Below are 15,424 nucleotides of genomic sequence, written 5' to 3'. Positions count from 1 at the left end.
TCTCATTTTCAGGAGTTTTTCTTTTTGGGGTGATGCAGTTTGTTTTTCAGATTTTGGGGTTTTTGTTGTGTTGGGCCTTTAGTTTGTTTGAGAAAGAACTCAAAGTTGGGTGTGTAGAGGGGAGGCGGAGAGGAACTGGACGAACTTGGGGGGAAGAGAAGAATATGATCAAATATACTATACAGCCCAACTTTCCTGAAGTAGTCTTTTTATATTTCCCATTGTTTCCTACAACGAATAAGCCCTCCAGTTTCTTTCCTTTCTGTGTAACAAATTCTGCTGTGGTGTTTTAGCAATTCTGTTTGAAGGTGATGGAAATGTTCTGCTGTTCTCACATAGTATTTACACTATGGCCAAAAGCACACGAGCATATCAATGTGGTCTGACTCTGAAGTGTTCTGTTTTGATGACTGATGGGTCTGTTCTTGACCAATGGCAAATTGTTTTGCCTGCTGTAACTTTAAAATCAGCTACTGTCCTGGTTATTTCTGTCCCTATGTCCTTCCCATGTACATTTTAAGATCAGTTTATCCATATACACAAAACATGCTGCTGGGAGTTTGGTCAAAAGTGCTTGGAAGCTGTAGATGATTTTGGTGCGAGTTGCAGCCTTCCCGCTGTGGAGCTCTAGGTTCTAACCAACTAAGTTCCCAGAGCACAGTATGAACTAAAATTGTGTGCAGGAGGGTTGGAGTGATGGCTTAGCCAACTTAGAGTACTTTCCACTCCTGTAGAGTATCTGTGTTGGGTTCTAGTATTCACAAGGAAGCTCACAACGGTCTGTAACTCCAATTCCAAGGAAATCTGACACCTTCTTCTGGCCTTGGGGAGAAACAGGCACTCAATGTTATACACACATACATGCAGGCACACACTCATACACATAAAACAAACAAACAAAACCAAGTCTCATAAAAAAAAAAAACTGTCTGCAGAGGAAGCGTGAGTGATAGTAGTAGTTGCTCTTTTGTATTTTTCTTCTACCAGGTGGCCAGTCAGGTGTAGCTAAAGAGGAGACAGAAGAGAGGCTGGAGAACAAAGTTTATTTCGTTTGGAAAGATCTAGTACTCTCAGTGGGGCCACATGGAAAAGATATCAAGATGAAGTGGTCAAGAAGAAGGGACCATTTAGGCCACTGTCCTTGAGTAGTCTTTGGGAAGGCAAGACAAGGCAGAGCTGGGTAAAGGTTCAGGGCTGGCTAGTTTGACTTATTTCTACATGCTTTAACTGAGGGGTGGATTTGAGTTGTATGGCACCAGGTCCTGGGATGGCTAAAATGGAGAAGTGTACTCAGAGGAAGGGCAGCTATGGACTGATTAGTTTACATACCAAAGATTTGCCCATAACTGAGCCCTTCTGTCTTTAGGACTAAGTCTCCAGAAAGGACATACTTTCCCTAGTCAGAAAGGTTATGGGGAGTACATGCTTGAGTGTGTGTGTGTGTGTGTGTGTGTGTGTGTGTGTGTGTGCATGAGTGCGTGAGTGCCTGCGTGTGTTTGTGTGTGCAAGCACTGGGGATAGAACCCAGGGCTGTGCACATGAAACATATAAAGCAAGTGATCTTTCCTCTGCCATTCCTCTCTGTCACACACAAAAATAATTAAAATATTTTTTTAAAAGACCTCAGACAGTCTTTCTAGATTATAAAACAAAAAGGTGACTAGTTATGCAGGACATACTTAACACTCATGCCATGCATGAAGATGGGTAATAACTAATTATACAGGATACATGTAATGCTCATGCCTTGCGTGAAGATGAGTACAGTGACAAAAATGTAAGTTTGAAACTTATTGCCCACATGATCTTGGGCAAGTCAATTATTTAGAGTTTTTGTTTTCTCAGTTATGAAATGAAGAAGATAATGATCATTATAATGAAACCTAGGTAAGCTGAGTGTGGTGGTATACACCTTTAATCTCAGCACTCCAGAAGAAGAGGCAGATGGATCTCTGTGAGTTCAAGGCCAGCCTGGTCTACATAGTTCCAGGACAACCAGAGCTACATAGTAAGACCTTGTCTTGAAACAAATAACCAAAACAAAACAAAATAAAAACTTAGGAGGATTGAATTAGATATCTTTGAATACTTAGCCCAGTGATTTACAGATGTTCGATATTTTTGTAATTATTTATGGCAAAGTCCATTTTATGTATTAAATATAATTCACGTTACACTCCCCACTCACCTTGTATAACTGAGTTTTGAGAACTTTTTTATTCTTTTTTTATTATTTAATTAAAATTTCTACCTCCTCCCTTCCTCCCATTTCCCTCCCACTCCCCCCATCCACCTTCCCCTCCCTCCATCCAGGACTAGGAAGGTGAGCATCCAAACAGACTAGGCTCCCACAAAGTCATTACATGCAGTAGGATCAAAACCCAGTGCCATTGTCCTTGGCTTCTCAGTCAGCACTCATTGTCAGCCATGTTCAGGGAGTCCGGTTTGATAACATGCTCCATCATCAGCTGGCCTTGGTGAGCTCCCATTAGATCAGCCCCACCGTCTCAGTGGGTGGGCGCACTGATATAAGGTAGTGATAAATGCTGGAAATTTGAAGTGTGATGTCAAATAGATTTGAGTGAGTCTTGGCATTGAGCATGTTACCTTTTTTTCCTGAATGAACTTTGTTTTCACATCAAAATGATGGAAAAGTCAGAGTGCCTGTTTAGAAATTCGCTACCAGAACTAGGTGAGAGGTTCATACAAAGCGATTAATGTGATACTTTCCTGAAGTGTATTAAGTGAACATCATGATCATTGAGGCCTTGGTGACAAAGAACAGCAGGAGGAAACAGATTAGCGGGGATGAAAAACAAGTCTCGGGATTTCTGTGCCATATTATGGGGCTGCGCTTGAACATTCCTTGGTTGTTGGGCCACTTTTGTGAGCGACAAGAGGAGCACCAAATGTCTAGGTGCAGGAGTGTTCAAACTTTTGATGCCGGGACATAACATTGTCATCTACAAAGTTCTCCTTTGAAAACAATAGCAAAAGTCCCAGCATTGTGTTTTACGTTCATGACTGCTCGTTGGACCACATTCCTAGTTATACTGGGCATGTGCAGCCCATGGCCCAAAGATGGACATACCTAGTAGGGTTCTTCTTCAAGAGATCCTGTTGTCCTAGGACTAGTATGTGTGTGTCGGGGTGGAGGGCAGGGCTCAGAGGTCATCTAGCCTCTTCAGTTGTGTGTGTCTTCCTGAGCTTGTGCTGAGACACACAGGTCAGTGATGGTTGGCCATGAGCGTCCATGTCTAGGAAGGTGAACATCCAAACTGGCTAGGCTCCCACAAAGCCAGAACATGAAGTAGGATCAAAACCCAGTGCCATTGTCCTTGGCTTCTCATCAGCCCTCATTGTTCGCCATGTTCAGAGAGTCCGGTTTTATCCCATGCTTTTTCAGTCACAGTCCAGCTGGCCTTGGTGAGCTCCCAATAGGTCAGCCCCACTGTCTGAGTGGATGGGTGCACCCCTCGTGGTCCTGACTTCCTTGCTCATGTTCTCCCTCCTTCCGCTCCTCATTGGGACCTTGGGAGCTCAGTCCAGTGCTCCAGTGTGGGTCTCTGTTTCTATCTCCATCCATCACCAGATAAAGGTTCTATGGTGATATGCACTATATTCGTCAGTATTGCTATAGGATAGGGTCATTTCAGGTTCCCTATCCTCAGCTGCCCAAGGAACTAACTGGGGACATTGCCTTGGGCTCCTGGGAGCCACTCTAGGTTCAAGTCTCTTGCCAACCCTAAGGTGGCTCCCTTAACTAAGAATTGTGCTTCCGTGCTCCCCTATCCAACCTTCCTTTATCCCAATCATCCTGTTTCTCCAAGTTCCCCCCATCCTCCCCCTCTCACTTTTCTCTCCCCATCTCTCCTTACCCCCATCCAACCCCACCGCCAGGATCCCAATTTTCTCCCCGTCTTTGCCTCTTTCTCAAGAACTATTTGTCCGGAATGGTGAAGAAAGCTAGCTCCTTCAATCCCTTCTCAGAACCTCCCAAGAAGGTTTATTCCTGGGTTCTTTGCTCTTTGTTCTTGACATAGGAAGTATGGATAGTATGCATTTTATTTTCTTCTTCTTCTTCTTCTTCTTCTTCTTCTTCTTCTTCTTCTTCTTCTTCTTCTTCTTCTTCTTCTTCTTCTTCTTCTTCTCATTATTATTATTATTACTGGTTTTTCAAGACAGGGTTTCTCTGTAGCTTTGGAGCCTGCACTGGAACTCGCTCTGTATCTAGCGTCTAACTCACAGAGATTCGCCTGTCTTTGCCTCACCAGTGCTGGAATTAAAGACATGCACCACCACCACCTGGCAGTAGTACTCATTCAACAAGTCTGGTATTGAGACCTGGAAACACCATCATTACTTGATGTTCCTCTTCTCTTGGTCCCTTCCTCTCCCCTCTTCTGTAATGCTGTAATGTAGGCTAATCAAGGATTCAACCACTAAGCTAAGGTCCTAGCACTGCCAGCCTTTAAGGGACAGAATCCCTTATATAAAATAGATCAGAGAAAGCCTGAAGGTTTCCTTGTTTACCCTCCCCCACCTCTTGCAGCAGCTACTAAAGGCATTGCTAACAGCAAGGAAACAGTTTGCATCACACCACAACCAGATCCTGTTAGTTTCTTTGCCTGTGGCTATGTTAAAATACACTGACAGAAGGAACTTAAGGAAGAAAGGGTTTACTTTGCTCCCAATTCCATGTTCTAGTCCCTCGGTGTCAGGATGTCAAGGCTGCAGGTGCAGCCAAGAGCAAAGAGCAATAAATTAATACATGCACCTCAGTTTCCTTCTCTATTTTACACAGTCTAGAATCCCAGGCCAGGGAATGGTCCTGCTCACTCATGGTGGGTCTTTCTGTCTCAGCTAACCCAAGTTTGATAGTCCATCACAGGCATTCTGGAGTTAACGTTAACCGGGAGAGTTCTTCACAAGCGTTCCTGGAAGCTTGCCTCCTAGATGTCACGTTGACTACACGGATCCTCATAGACAGCTCTCTAGCTTGTACCAACACTTTCTGTCCAGGTCTTTGGTGGAAAGGCTGACCATAGCTCAGTAAACAAGCAGTCGCCTTCTAATAAACTGGCTGCTATAGTAACAACAAGCACTTAACTGCTGCACTTCCCCTTTTCAGACAAATGCTGCAGCAGTTAGAAGCATTGGGTGGGGCTGACAGAATGTTTAGGAAACGGACTACAGGTATGTAGTGAAAGGTCGGTTGGAACCAACGCATGTTCAGGAAGAGTTTGGGGATTCTGAGGTAGTATGTGTTTCAGATAATAAACACAAAATATACCGATTTTCATCTGCTTTGCATTTGGATGAGCTCTGATGGATGAGCTCTGGGGCTGCTTTACACAGAGGGCTGCTTCTTACACATGTCCTAGCTCAACCTCAAACATTTTCTTCTCTCTTGTGACCTGCTGGTCTTCTTTCTCCTACAGGTTACAGATGCACATGCTGAATGGAGCTCTTCTGGCATTGCTGTTTCCTGTGGTAAATACGCGGCTGGTAAGTAGTCTCTCCTAAGAATAAATCAGCAACATCTGAGTCAGGAGAACTTCTTTGCTACCCATTGTTTCTCCTAAATCTTTGCCCTTATGGCCACATGATTTGAAGTTGTGAATATCTGTTGATGTTTGCCACAGTTGTGTCTATAGTTAATGGAGGCTTCGTGGAGCAGGAGTACTGTGTTAGACTTGCGCTACAGCATGGGTTTAGATCAGAAGTAGAGAAACCAAAATTTTATATAGAAATTGGAGAGGTTCTATGGAAGTAAATGGGTCTAAGTCTTCACCCTTAGGCTGAGACTTGTAGATGTTTTAAGAGGTGCAATGATGTAGACTAACATGCCAGGGAGCCTCAAAACTTGTCTGTTTTACTGGAGACCCTCGCAGCAAGCAGATTTCTTATCCATCCACTCAAAGCCACAGGGCAGAATGGATCGCTTCCTCCACCTCCCCCTTCAGGAGATGGAGGAGCTAAAAGGCTGGGGGAATAGTATACTGTCTAGACTCCTACATGTGGTGCTCCTGAAGTTAGTGAGACACTCATTGAAAGTCCAGGGGACGATTATTTTTAAACATGACTAATATAGCTTTTTGCTTTCACGACTTAAGTTTGCCTTTCTGATGAACATTATAGCGTTACCCTTGAAATGGAAATTCCACTTGTGGATAGAATTTCATAGCTTACAAAGTCTTTTGCTATGCTAGGCTGTTTTTGAGGTAGGTACATAGGACAGCTATTACAGCCTCTTGCTTCATAGAGGAAGAAACTGATACTCAGGATGTCACCTGAATTGTGACAGTTAAGACCAGAGTCTGAGTCTCTCAGTCCTAATGTCAAACTGCACGCTGTTCCTTCTACATCATGTAATCATCTTCACTTCAGAGATGCTTCTCGGTACTGTAAATTGTGCTGGTCTAGATTTATATCACATAGCAGTAGGAATTAAAAGTCAAAGTTCATATAAAGCAATGAATTTTGAACCTTCTCACTAGGCTCCAGACTCATCAGATTATTAGCTGTGGTTATGGCTTTAGCTCAGTGCTAGAAGGTCTGCCTAGTCTATTCAAGGGCCTGGTTCCCACCCCTTGCACTATGAAACAAAGAAACAAGCAAATAAGGAGGCTCACGGGGTCCCACAGGCAGAGAAACTGGTTGGCGGGACAGTAGCAAACAGACCCCCAAGTGATATCAAAGCAGGGCTCCTCAGACTGTTCCCAGAGAACCCATGTGTTAGGAACTTCTAATTCAGTTACTCTAAGTGTATAATTTGAAGTGTGGCCTGAAATTAAGCATCAACTGGGTGTTGCTTATTAGAAATGTGGGGCTTCAGGCCCCACCGCAGATTCCCTGTTTCTGAATCTACTGAGATGGTACCCTAGATGACTTAGATCCTTTCCCGCAAGGAGCCCCTTAAGCACCTTTTATGTGGACCATTTGGGGTGATGTGAAATGAAAAATGGCAGGCAATGTTGTTCCTCATTTAATACGCAGGGTTCATTCTGATCAGTGTTCTCTTATGAGATGGCATGGGCAGGAACAGGTTGCATCAGAGGCACGTTTGCTCTCAATTCTTTGTTCCGCATAATATAATTTTCCTGAATTGGCCTGCTAAATTGTAGAATCCGAATTCATGCCTTGGGACTCCATGGGAGAACATATACTTCTGGTATACAAGACCCTGGATTCTTTCCCCAGTACCAAACAAACAACCACCGTAAAATACCTCTCCCTTGGTCCTCAGAACAGAGGGCATAATGTATCACAGAATGGCATAGATAACCCACATTAACAGAATAAACTTGTACTTTCTGACTTTGTACCCCATTGCTCTTAACCTGCTGTGGCCCAGGGATGTGGAGCAGAAGTTGCTGTCTGCCTGTGGTAGGAACATCTAAGGCTTAGTTAGGAAAGTGCCTACTGCTCTCTTGTGCCGTCTCCCGTCTCCCTCCTCACCTGAGTCCAGCTTCCAGGAGAGGCCAGGTGACACAAGAGCTGCTGTCTTTCTATTCCTCAGCTCTCTCAGCTACCAGGCCTAGTACAGGGGGTGAAGGTACCTCAGAAAATCATTCCCTGGACTAATGAAGCCAGTGATTCTGAGTTTGAAGGTGCCCCTCCCCCCAAAAAACTCTTGCTAAACAGCTTGGGCCACTTGCCTTTCTGTTCCCAGTGAAAACCTTGTAGAATCCTGAGTGCCAGGCAGAAGTTCAGACTACCATTGAGAAATGAGGAGAATGGAAGTCCCAGGGGGCTTGGTAACACACCTGAGGGCATCTAGGATGCTGGTGGCAAGGTGTTCATTGAGACAGTCTTGTTAACTGCAATTGGGTGTCTCACCAGGTCTCCTGATGTTGTCCTCAGCTTGTTATCAGTCGCTACGGTGGCAGCAACCTCAGCTGCCACTTCTTGAGGGCCTGTTTTATGCCAGGTGCTGCTGTAACTGTTTTGCATGAGTGGATTTAGTTAATCTTTTCAGCTTCTGAGGCTGTGTTCAGTTATCATCTTCAAGGTCAACATGCCAGAGGGATTGGCTTCTTTAGGCCTCTTTCTTGGGCTTGAAAGTAGCAGCCATCATGTTTAGTCTCATGATTTCTTGGTGTGGTTAATTACTCATGAAGACGTCTATCACATTGGATCAGAACACATTCTAATAGCTTACTTTTACCTTAATCTCTTCTTTAAATTCCTGTCTCCAAATATACTCACATTCTGAGATACGAGGTTAGGATTTTGACATATAAATGGGGGGTTGCAGAGGACCTTCGATCCATGATGACTGGACTGTCTTACACAAATAACCTTGTTTCATCTCTGCCCCCCTTGATGTTTTTTTCTATCCCTGGCTTCTTTCTTCCATCCCTTTTCCCTTCTCCTCTTCCTCCTTTTCTCTCTTTGCCCCCCCCCCCCAATCTCTTTTCTTTTCTTTCCTTTGTCATGGCTTGGATCAGCTACTACAGTACACAATGCTTTCTAAATAAATGTCAAGGTAGAATCAACTAGCTTACCAAGAATGTTTATTACTTTGTCTGTCACTGAAATTTCTTAAGACATGAGTCCAGTCACCCTAGTAAATCTTTACCCTCCCCCATTCTAAAATAAAGCTGACCAAAGCTCATGTCTCCTTCTGCATTTGTCCGTGAAATTGGTATTGACCTGGCTCTTTCATATAGTCAGGGCTCCTCTTGAGCAACTTTGGCCTTTAGGGCAGCTGACTTTGCAGTGGTCGAGTTAGATAGTCTTCAAATGAGAAACAGGGAGGCTGGCCCTTCTTGCTTAGACCTGATGATGGTTCAATTAGGCAGGAATAGCAGCTTTGACTTCTCTTTTGCCTTTTCTTCTTGGCCCTTTGTCTTCTTAATCTTTTTTTCCTCATTAGCAATGATGAAGAAGCAAGAAAAAGGACTAATTAGTGGTGTGCCCATCCTATGACATGCGGACACTTGCATGCACGAAGACAGGGTGAGAGGGAGGTGGAAGAGGTCACCACGGTCAGCTGAAGGATTTGAGGTCATCAGTGACTTTCTGTGGGAACTCTTCTGCCCTGTGGCTAATTGCCAGCAGGGTCTTCAGATCTAGAAAATGCTCCAACTTCAGTCCTATGGGTTTCTCCATCTTTAAAGCTAACACCCTAGAGGAAGGACCTCTATTTCAATGGACCAAGTTCCAAGAAAATAAGTGCCCCTTATAGCTAGGATCTAGCCTGAGACGAAGCATCTTCAAGGCAGTTTGCAGCGCTGTGTCCTTTTGCTTCTTGAAGGCAAGCAGAGGAAGTTCATCATGAACCACTGGTTAGATTAGTCAAGTACCCAGAGCTTGTGTGATTTTATCTTATCTTCCTTTCCTCACTCTCTACTCCCTCCATCTCTCTCTCTCTTCTTGCTATCCCATGCTTCTTTATTTAAGAACAAAATGATGAATGATTGACTCATGATCATTGGTATCACTGAACTTTCTCTTCCCTTCAACTACCCCCCAACACTTCCTGTCCCCCTGCCCTTTTGTGCCTCCAATCCCTCCTCAGTAACTGAAGAACTTATTAATCCCCAAACTGTGGTGGTAAAGGCTCCAGGTTCTCTTGATCTACCTCTTCCGTTTCCCTCTGCTTCCCGCATCCCTGGGCAGGGCTAATGCTTCAGTTTGAATGTATCAGAGAGCCTAGGTTAGTGAAAGGAGTAGATGAAAAGGCTTCATTCTTGGGGAAAGGGATCTCAGAGTAGAGCATGGTGAAGTGGGTGTCCCCGTTCCTGGAGCACCAAAACTGGGCCCCGGGGACAGAAGAAAGGATTGAGGCCTCCCTGGGAAGGGAGATCTGAAGCCTCATACTCTTCTCGTTGGAATAGTCAATGCTTGACTGCTCCCCTGCCAATTACAGAAGCACACGCAGACTGTAATTTTCTCTAGTCTAAGCTGCTTGGCGATGCCACTGGTCCTCTGCAGGGTGAGTTTGGGGAATACAGGAACATGTTCTCCAGGTTCTTCTTTATGTGGTCCTCGGTGCTCCAGTTTCTGTGATGGGCCTACATCAGGGTCTCCAGTTTGTACACCTCCTGAAGGTTCTCATTGGTGTTGGCTTCCTCCCCCATGTCTCTCAAGCAGGGCCCATATCTTACACTTGTTCCTGAAACTAGCTGCAGGGACTCAACTTGGCAGGTGGCCATCTGGCTGAACCTTTCCCCAAAGAGAATGCCCAGGTGAGCCCCACGTCAGCCTGGGTATACCCCAAGGTCATCCTCTTCCACTTTAGCAGCTTGGCAAGCTGTTCTAGTTCTTTCTGCAGGACTTTCATGTCCTGGGACTTCTTGGGATTTGGCCTCTACTCGCTCCTTCTCTACCTTCATGGCACTGGGGTGAACAGATAGTATAGGACTCAGAGAAGCCCCCTCCAAGTTGCCTGCCTGCCTCAGGCTGCAAGGTCTTCAGGCTAACTTGGGGCATTAGTCCCACTCCAACCTGAGGCCCACAGAATGTCAATCCTCTGCAGAATTCATACACTGGGGGACATGGGGAGATTCCCATTTTTCCAAGCTTGGCCAAACCCCTGGTCTGATTTTGGGCTCAATCAGACAACCTTGGAACCTTCCAGGTCTGAGGGTCCACCTACCCTGACTCCCATCCCTGGTGCGTGTGAGAGGGACAGTTTTGAAGCCAGATATCTGACCATGGAGAAGGTGGGCACCCCATTTCATGGATCTGGTGGAAGGAGGGTTCTCTTATGGACTGCCATGGCAGGGAGATTTCTGAGGTTAAGTGACTTGCTGAAGGAGGAGGCATGCCTAGAACCCAGGCCCAATGGCCACATCTATTCTGTGACCAAGGTTTTATAGTTGAGTGTGTATGCTAGCTTCTGAGATGAGGTGTAAGCAATGCTTTCTAGTTTCCTTTTAGCTTTAATAATTGGATCATAGGGCTTGCTGAGTAGCTGGAAGAAACTGTAGAGCCTCTTCCCAGATAGATGCACAGATATTCTTCTTTGTGTATATAGTGCTAGGGGTCAAACCCAGAGGTATGAACATGCTAGGCAAGTCCTCTACCAATGAGCCCTAGGCCCCAAGCACATAATTTGGTATACAGTATCAGGAGGGACATGGACCACCACCTCCCTTCTTTCTCCTCTTTCCTACCCATTTATGGATCCAAAATTATGTTCTTCTGCCCACATAGACCATAGTTTGGGAAAGAGAGGTGCTGTGAACTTTGTGTATCCCTTGTTATCGTCATGAGCCTTTTGTCTTTACAGTGATGCTGGTTTCCACATCTGTACCTATGTCTTTGCAAAGAAATTATTATGTAAGCATGGTGTGCTGGTTTGAAAGAAAATAGTCCCCAAAGGGAGTAGCACTATTAGGTTTGGCCTTGTGGAGTAGGTGTAGTCTTGTTGGAGGAAATGTGTCCTTGTAGAGGCAGGCTTTGAGGCCTCATATATGCTCAAGATACCACCCCGTGTTGGAGACCATTTCCTGTTGCCTGCAAGATATAGGACTCTCAGCTACTGTTTCAGCACCATGTCTGGCTGCATGCCACCATGTTCCACCTTGATGATAATAGACTGAAACCTCTGAACTGTAAGGGAAGCCACACTATCTAAATGTGTTCCTATAAGAGTTGCCATGGTCATGGTGTCTCTTCACAGCAATAGAAACCCTAACTAAGACACCTAACTAAATTACCTTCTGGTAAGGCCAAGCAACCCAAAAGTGGCATCCATGGAGGATGGCCATGGAAGTTGACTAGAGATGTGATTACCAGCTACCTCCAACGCTGGTAATCTGGCCCTGAAAAGAGGGACTGGGCCCACGTGGCATCCTTAGCCCTCTGCCTGTTCCTTTTGTCTGCTAACTCCCATGACACTTCCTTCTTTGTGTGAGGTGTTCTGAGCAGCAGAGAGCAGGCATAGAAAACAAGCTTAAGACATTGTATCGGCCCTTTGCCAGATGGAAGAAGCTAGCATGGCCTGTGCCTGCATTTGCAGACTTCTGTCTTCTACTAGGATTGTAAGGAGAGTGATAATGATCCTTTTCATCCAGCTCCTTTCTTCTCCAAGGCCTGAAGCCTCTAGTATATGTTTATCTCATTATCCAAATTGCCCTGTATTGTGTATCTGTCTTTGTGGAGCTATTAGATTTATTCCCTTTCCCACCCCTCCCCCCTTTCCCAGTCCTCCTCTTTCCAGTGGTTCTTTGAAGTTCTCCCGACTCTCAGCCTCAACAGAACTTCAGAAACATTGTCACAGTGTTCTGGGGATGCAGCTTTGCTGCTGGCACACCTTGTCCCCATGTGTGTTGCCGGAACAGCTTTGCTGTCAGCAGTGCAAATAGGCTTGAGAATCTCACTCTCTGCTAATTGGCACATTGAAACGTGCTAATTGACCTGGAAGAGTTATTTGTGTGACTGATAAAATGGAGCTGCTTTTAAAAGTTATACTTTGGATTTTCGATTTGAGCTGAGGACAGACTATCTTTTCTGTTTCTTGAGGGTACTTAAAGCATCAAAAGCTTGATTTCAAAAGAGGCCTTAAATTGCTGAAGCATTGACTGAGGCAAAATTGTTCCTTAGCTTTCTACAAAGGATAATGTGTATTCAATCAGATAAATGCAGTGTGTCGGAGCCGTGGGGTCTGTTGAAAAGGGTTTGAGGCTCCCACGGTTAACTAAATTCTACCCTCATATTTGGGTTATAAGTATAGTAATGATTACTAAAAAAACTAGTCAGAAGAAAATAAAAAAGGGGGAGTTGTTTTCTGCTACCAACCTTTAGTGTTATCACCCGAGGAATAAGTTGTACTGAGGACTTATGTGTCTGTCTTTTCATACTTCGCTCTTGCTCATACCTGCAGATAAAGATTTTCATAGTTCTTAGATTGCTGGATTATTTGAGATTAAGTTTCTTCCGCAGTTGAGATTTTGTTGTAAACATTATTTCAATGTATTTTTCCTATAACCTAAAACTAGACAGTCAATAATCTCATTAGATACACACACACACACACACACACACACACACACACACACACACACACACACACACACTTCTTCTCCATGCTTGATGATTGGACTGGATCATACATCATAAGTATTCTCTCTGTGTGAGGGTGGACAGTGTCTCTTGCTTTCTGCCTAGGCCTTGCAGGGCCTCATGTTCAGAACTTTATAGATACCACAGAGAAGAATAATTGAATATTTAAGGCCTAGAAACGCAGGTCTGTATGATGCTGAGACAGGAGAGCCACAAGTTCAAGGCCAGTTTGGGCTTTATCTTGAGTCCTAGGCTACTCTGAGCAATTTAGTGAGACCTGTGTCCAAATAAAAATTAAAAAGGGTTCTAATTCAGTGCTGGAATGCTTGGTTAACATGTGGGAGGTCCTAGATTTTACCCCCAATACAAAAAGAAGACTTGAGATTGGGAGGTAACATGTTGGTAGAAGCATAGTGGGGATGGACAGGGGAAATTGTGGGTAGATATGATCTTAAGTGTGCATGAAATTCTCAAATAGTCAAGAAAAAATTTTAAAAAAGATTAAAAGACTCACTATCAAATCTTCCATCATATCAAGAGAATGTCCTGAGGTCCCTTTCATGTGTTTTGGGATCTTGGGTTTGAAGAAAGAAAGATGGTAGAGATCTTTTCTAGGTGAGTTACTTTTTTCCAGCCACTTACAATCCTTTTTATTTCTGTGATTATAACAAAAGACAAAGTTATTACTGAAAATGCATGCAAGATAGTAAAACAGAAAGGTCATTATCATTGCGTAGATGGTTCTCCCTGTAGATTACAAACAACGAGTGCAAGAGGCTCTTGTCTAGTATGTGTGTGTGTGTGTGTGTGTGTGTGTGTGTGTACTATATATGTGGCTATATTAGAGACTAAGCTTTATTCATACTGGGCAAGCGCAGACATCATTCATCATAGGCAATGAACCTTTGAGCTCCATCCTGGGGCTTGTTTTCTTTGTTAGTTTTTCTACATTTTATTTTATAATGCCATTTCACTTAGTAGTCGAGGTAGGTTTGAATTTTGAACCCTTCTAAGTAGTTAGGATTATAGGCTGGACCACTTGGCTTGGATATATGATTTTTGAATGTATGATTTTTTGATAAAATTAATATATGTACAGTGCAGAGAAAAGGAAAATTCAGAAAAATACTCAAATCAAGCTGAAATTATGGGGCAATAATGACGGCCAATGTTGGTCATTCGTGTTCTAGAAGGGCCCTTTCCCCCCTCTGTCGACATCACAAGTGCCCTGTGTGGAGCCAGCCTGCCTGTGGCTTTCTAGTCAGTTCCTGTGGTTACAGCCACATGACCTTGCTTAAAGTAGTGGGGGTCCTTGTGGTCCTCATTAGTTTATCTGTAAGTTCTGTTGTGCCTGTGCTCCAGGAGGCTCATAGTTAGCTGGGCCTGCCCCACAGGAAGCTGTGGAGAAGCACCCCTTTGGGAGGGGCCACTACTACTGCTAATATTATCTCAATAATTCTGAGGAGGCCTCCTGTGGTGTGCTGTTTTTAACGTTATTCTGCAGCATTTTGGCCTCAGCTCCCTGGCTTACTCAGGGTCATGAAGGGGGCTTTGTTTCTGAATTAGCCTTGCTGAGTGAGATTAAAATTCCCTGGCAGGGATCCTTGTTTGCGCTGATGAACACTACTTGTATTTTTTGAGTTCTTTTTAGGGGCAGTCTGTTTGGTTGGGAAACCAGCCAGCCCTCCCCCTTTCCTTCCCTTCTGACAGGTAAATTAGGCCCACTCCTGCTCCTACCCCCTATCTCTCTTCTTTACTACCTTCCTCTCTCTTCTCCTTTCTCTAAAACAAAATAGACAGACCTATTGGGTAGGTCAGAAGTCCCAAGCCAGAGGTTGAGAAACTATTCAGGGACTGGCATGGTTGGAATCGCATGTCAGCCTATTTGCTTTCTGAGCTCCTAGTGGCTTGCCTTAGCTCTGTAGGACACAGTCCTCCTTATAGTAGGAGCGGTGGGGCTGCGTCCCGCCACCCGGCTAGCTTTATTCGAAATAATTACACGGAAATTGTATTCTTTTAAGCACTGCCTGGCCCATTAGCTCTAGCCTCTTACTGGCTAACTCTCACATCTTGATTAACCCATTTCTAATAATCTGTGTAGCACCACAAAGTGGTAGCTTACCAGGAAGGATTCTAGCCTACATCCGTCTGGGGTCAGAGAATCATGGCGACTGACTGACTCGGCTTCTTTCTCCCAGCATTCAGTTCTGTCTACTCCGCCTACCTAATTTTCTGTCCTATTAAAGGGCTAAGGAAGTTTCTTTATTAACCAGTAGACAGATGACCCTCCTCCATCTCCTCCTGATTATCTTTTTGTTCACCTGGAGCTACTGTTCTAAATGTTGATCTTTTAAGGGTGGTGCAGGGTCTTATGTGTCCTTGCTTGGTCTCAAACTCACTATGTAAC

General features: G+C 44.4%; 1 protein-coding gene and 1 pseudogene across 6 annotated transcripts in view; one reads left to right on the top strand and one right to left on the bottom strand.

Annotated features, from left to right (window-relative positions):
* Tmem164 (transmembrane protein 164) overlaps nucleotides 1–15,424 on the top strand; it is a 219,783-nt gene that overhangs the window by 82,828 nt on the left and 121,531 nt on the right. For all 6 annotated transcript variants that reach the window (XM_075958320.1, XM_075958324.1, XM_075958322.1 and 3 more), the window contains one exon: nucleotides 5,442–5,508. In XM_075958320.1, the coding sequence (XP_075814435.1) occupies nucleotides 5,442–5,508 (67 nt within the window). The remainder of the gene's footprint in view (nucleotides 1–5,441; nucleotides 5,509–15,424) is intronic.
* Nucleotides 9,638–10,521, bottom strand: LOC142840889 (POU domain, class 5, transcription factor 1-like; annotated as a pseudogene).

Source organism: Microtus pennsylvanicus, chromosome X (genome assembly GCF_037038515.1).
Source record: "Microtus pennsylvanicus isolate mMicPen1 chromosome X, mMicPen1.hap1, whole genome shotgun sequence".
NCBI classification, from domain to species: Eukaryota; Metazoa; Chordata; class Mammalia; order Rodentia; family Cricetidae; genus Microtus; species Microtus pennsylvanicus.
This window is presented reverse-complemented; position numbering and strand designations above follow the sequence as displayed.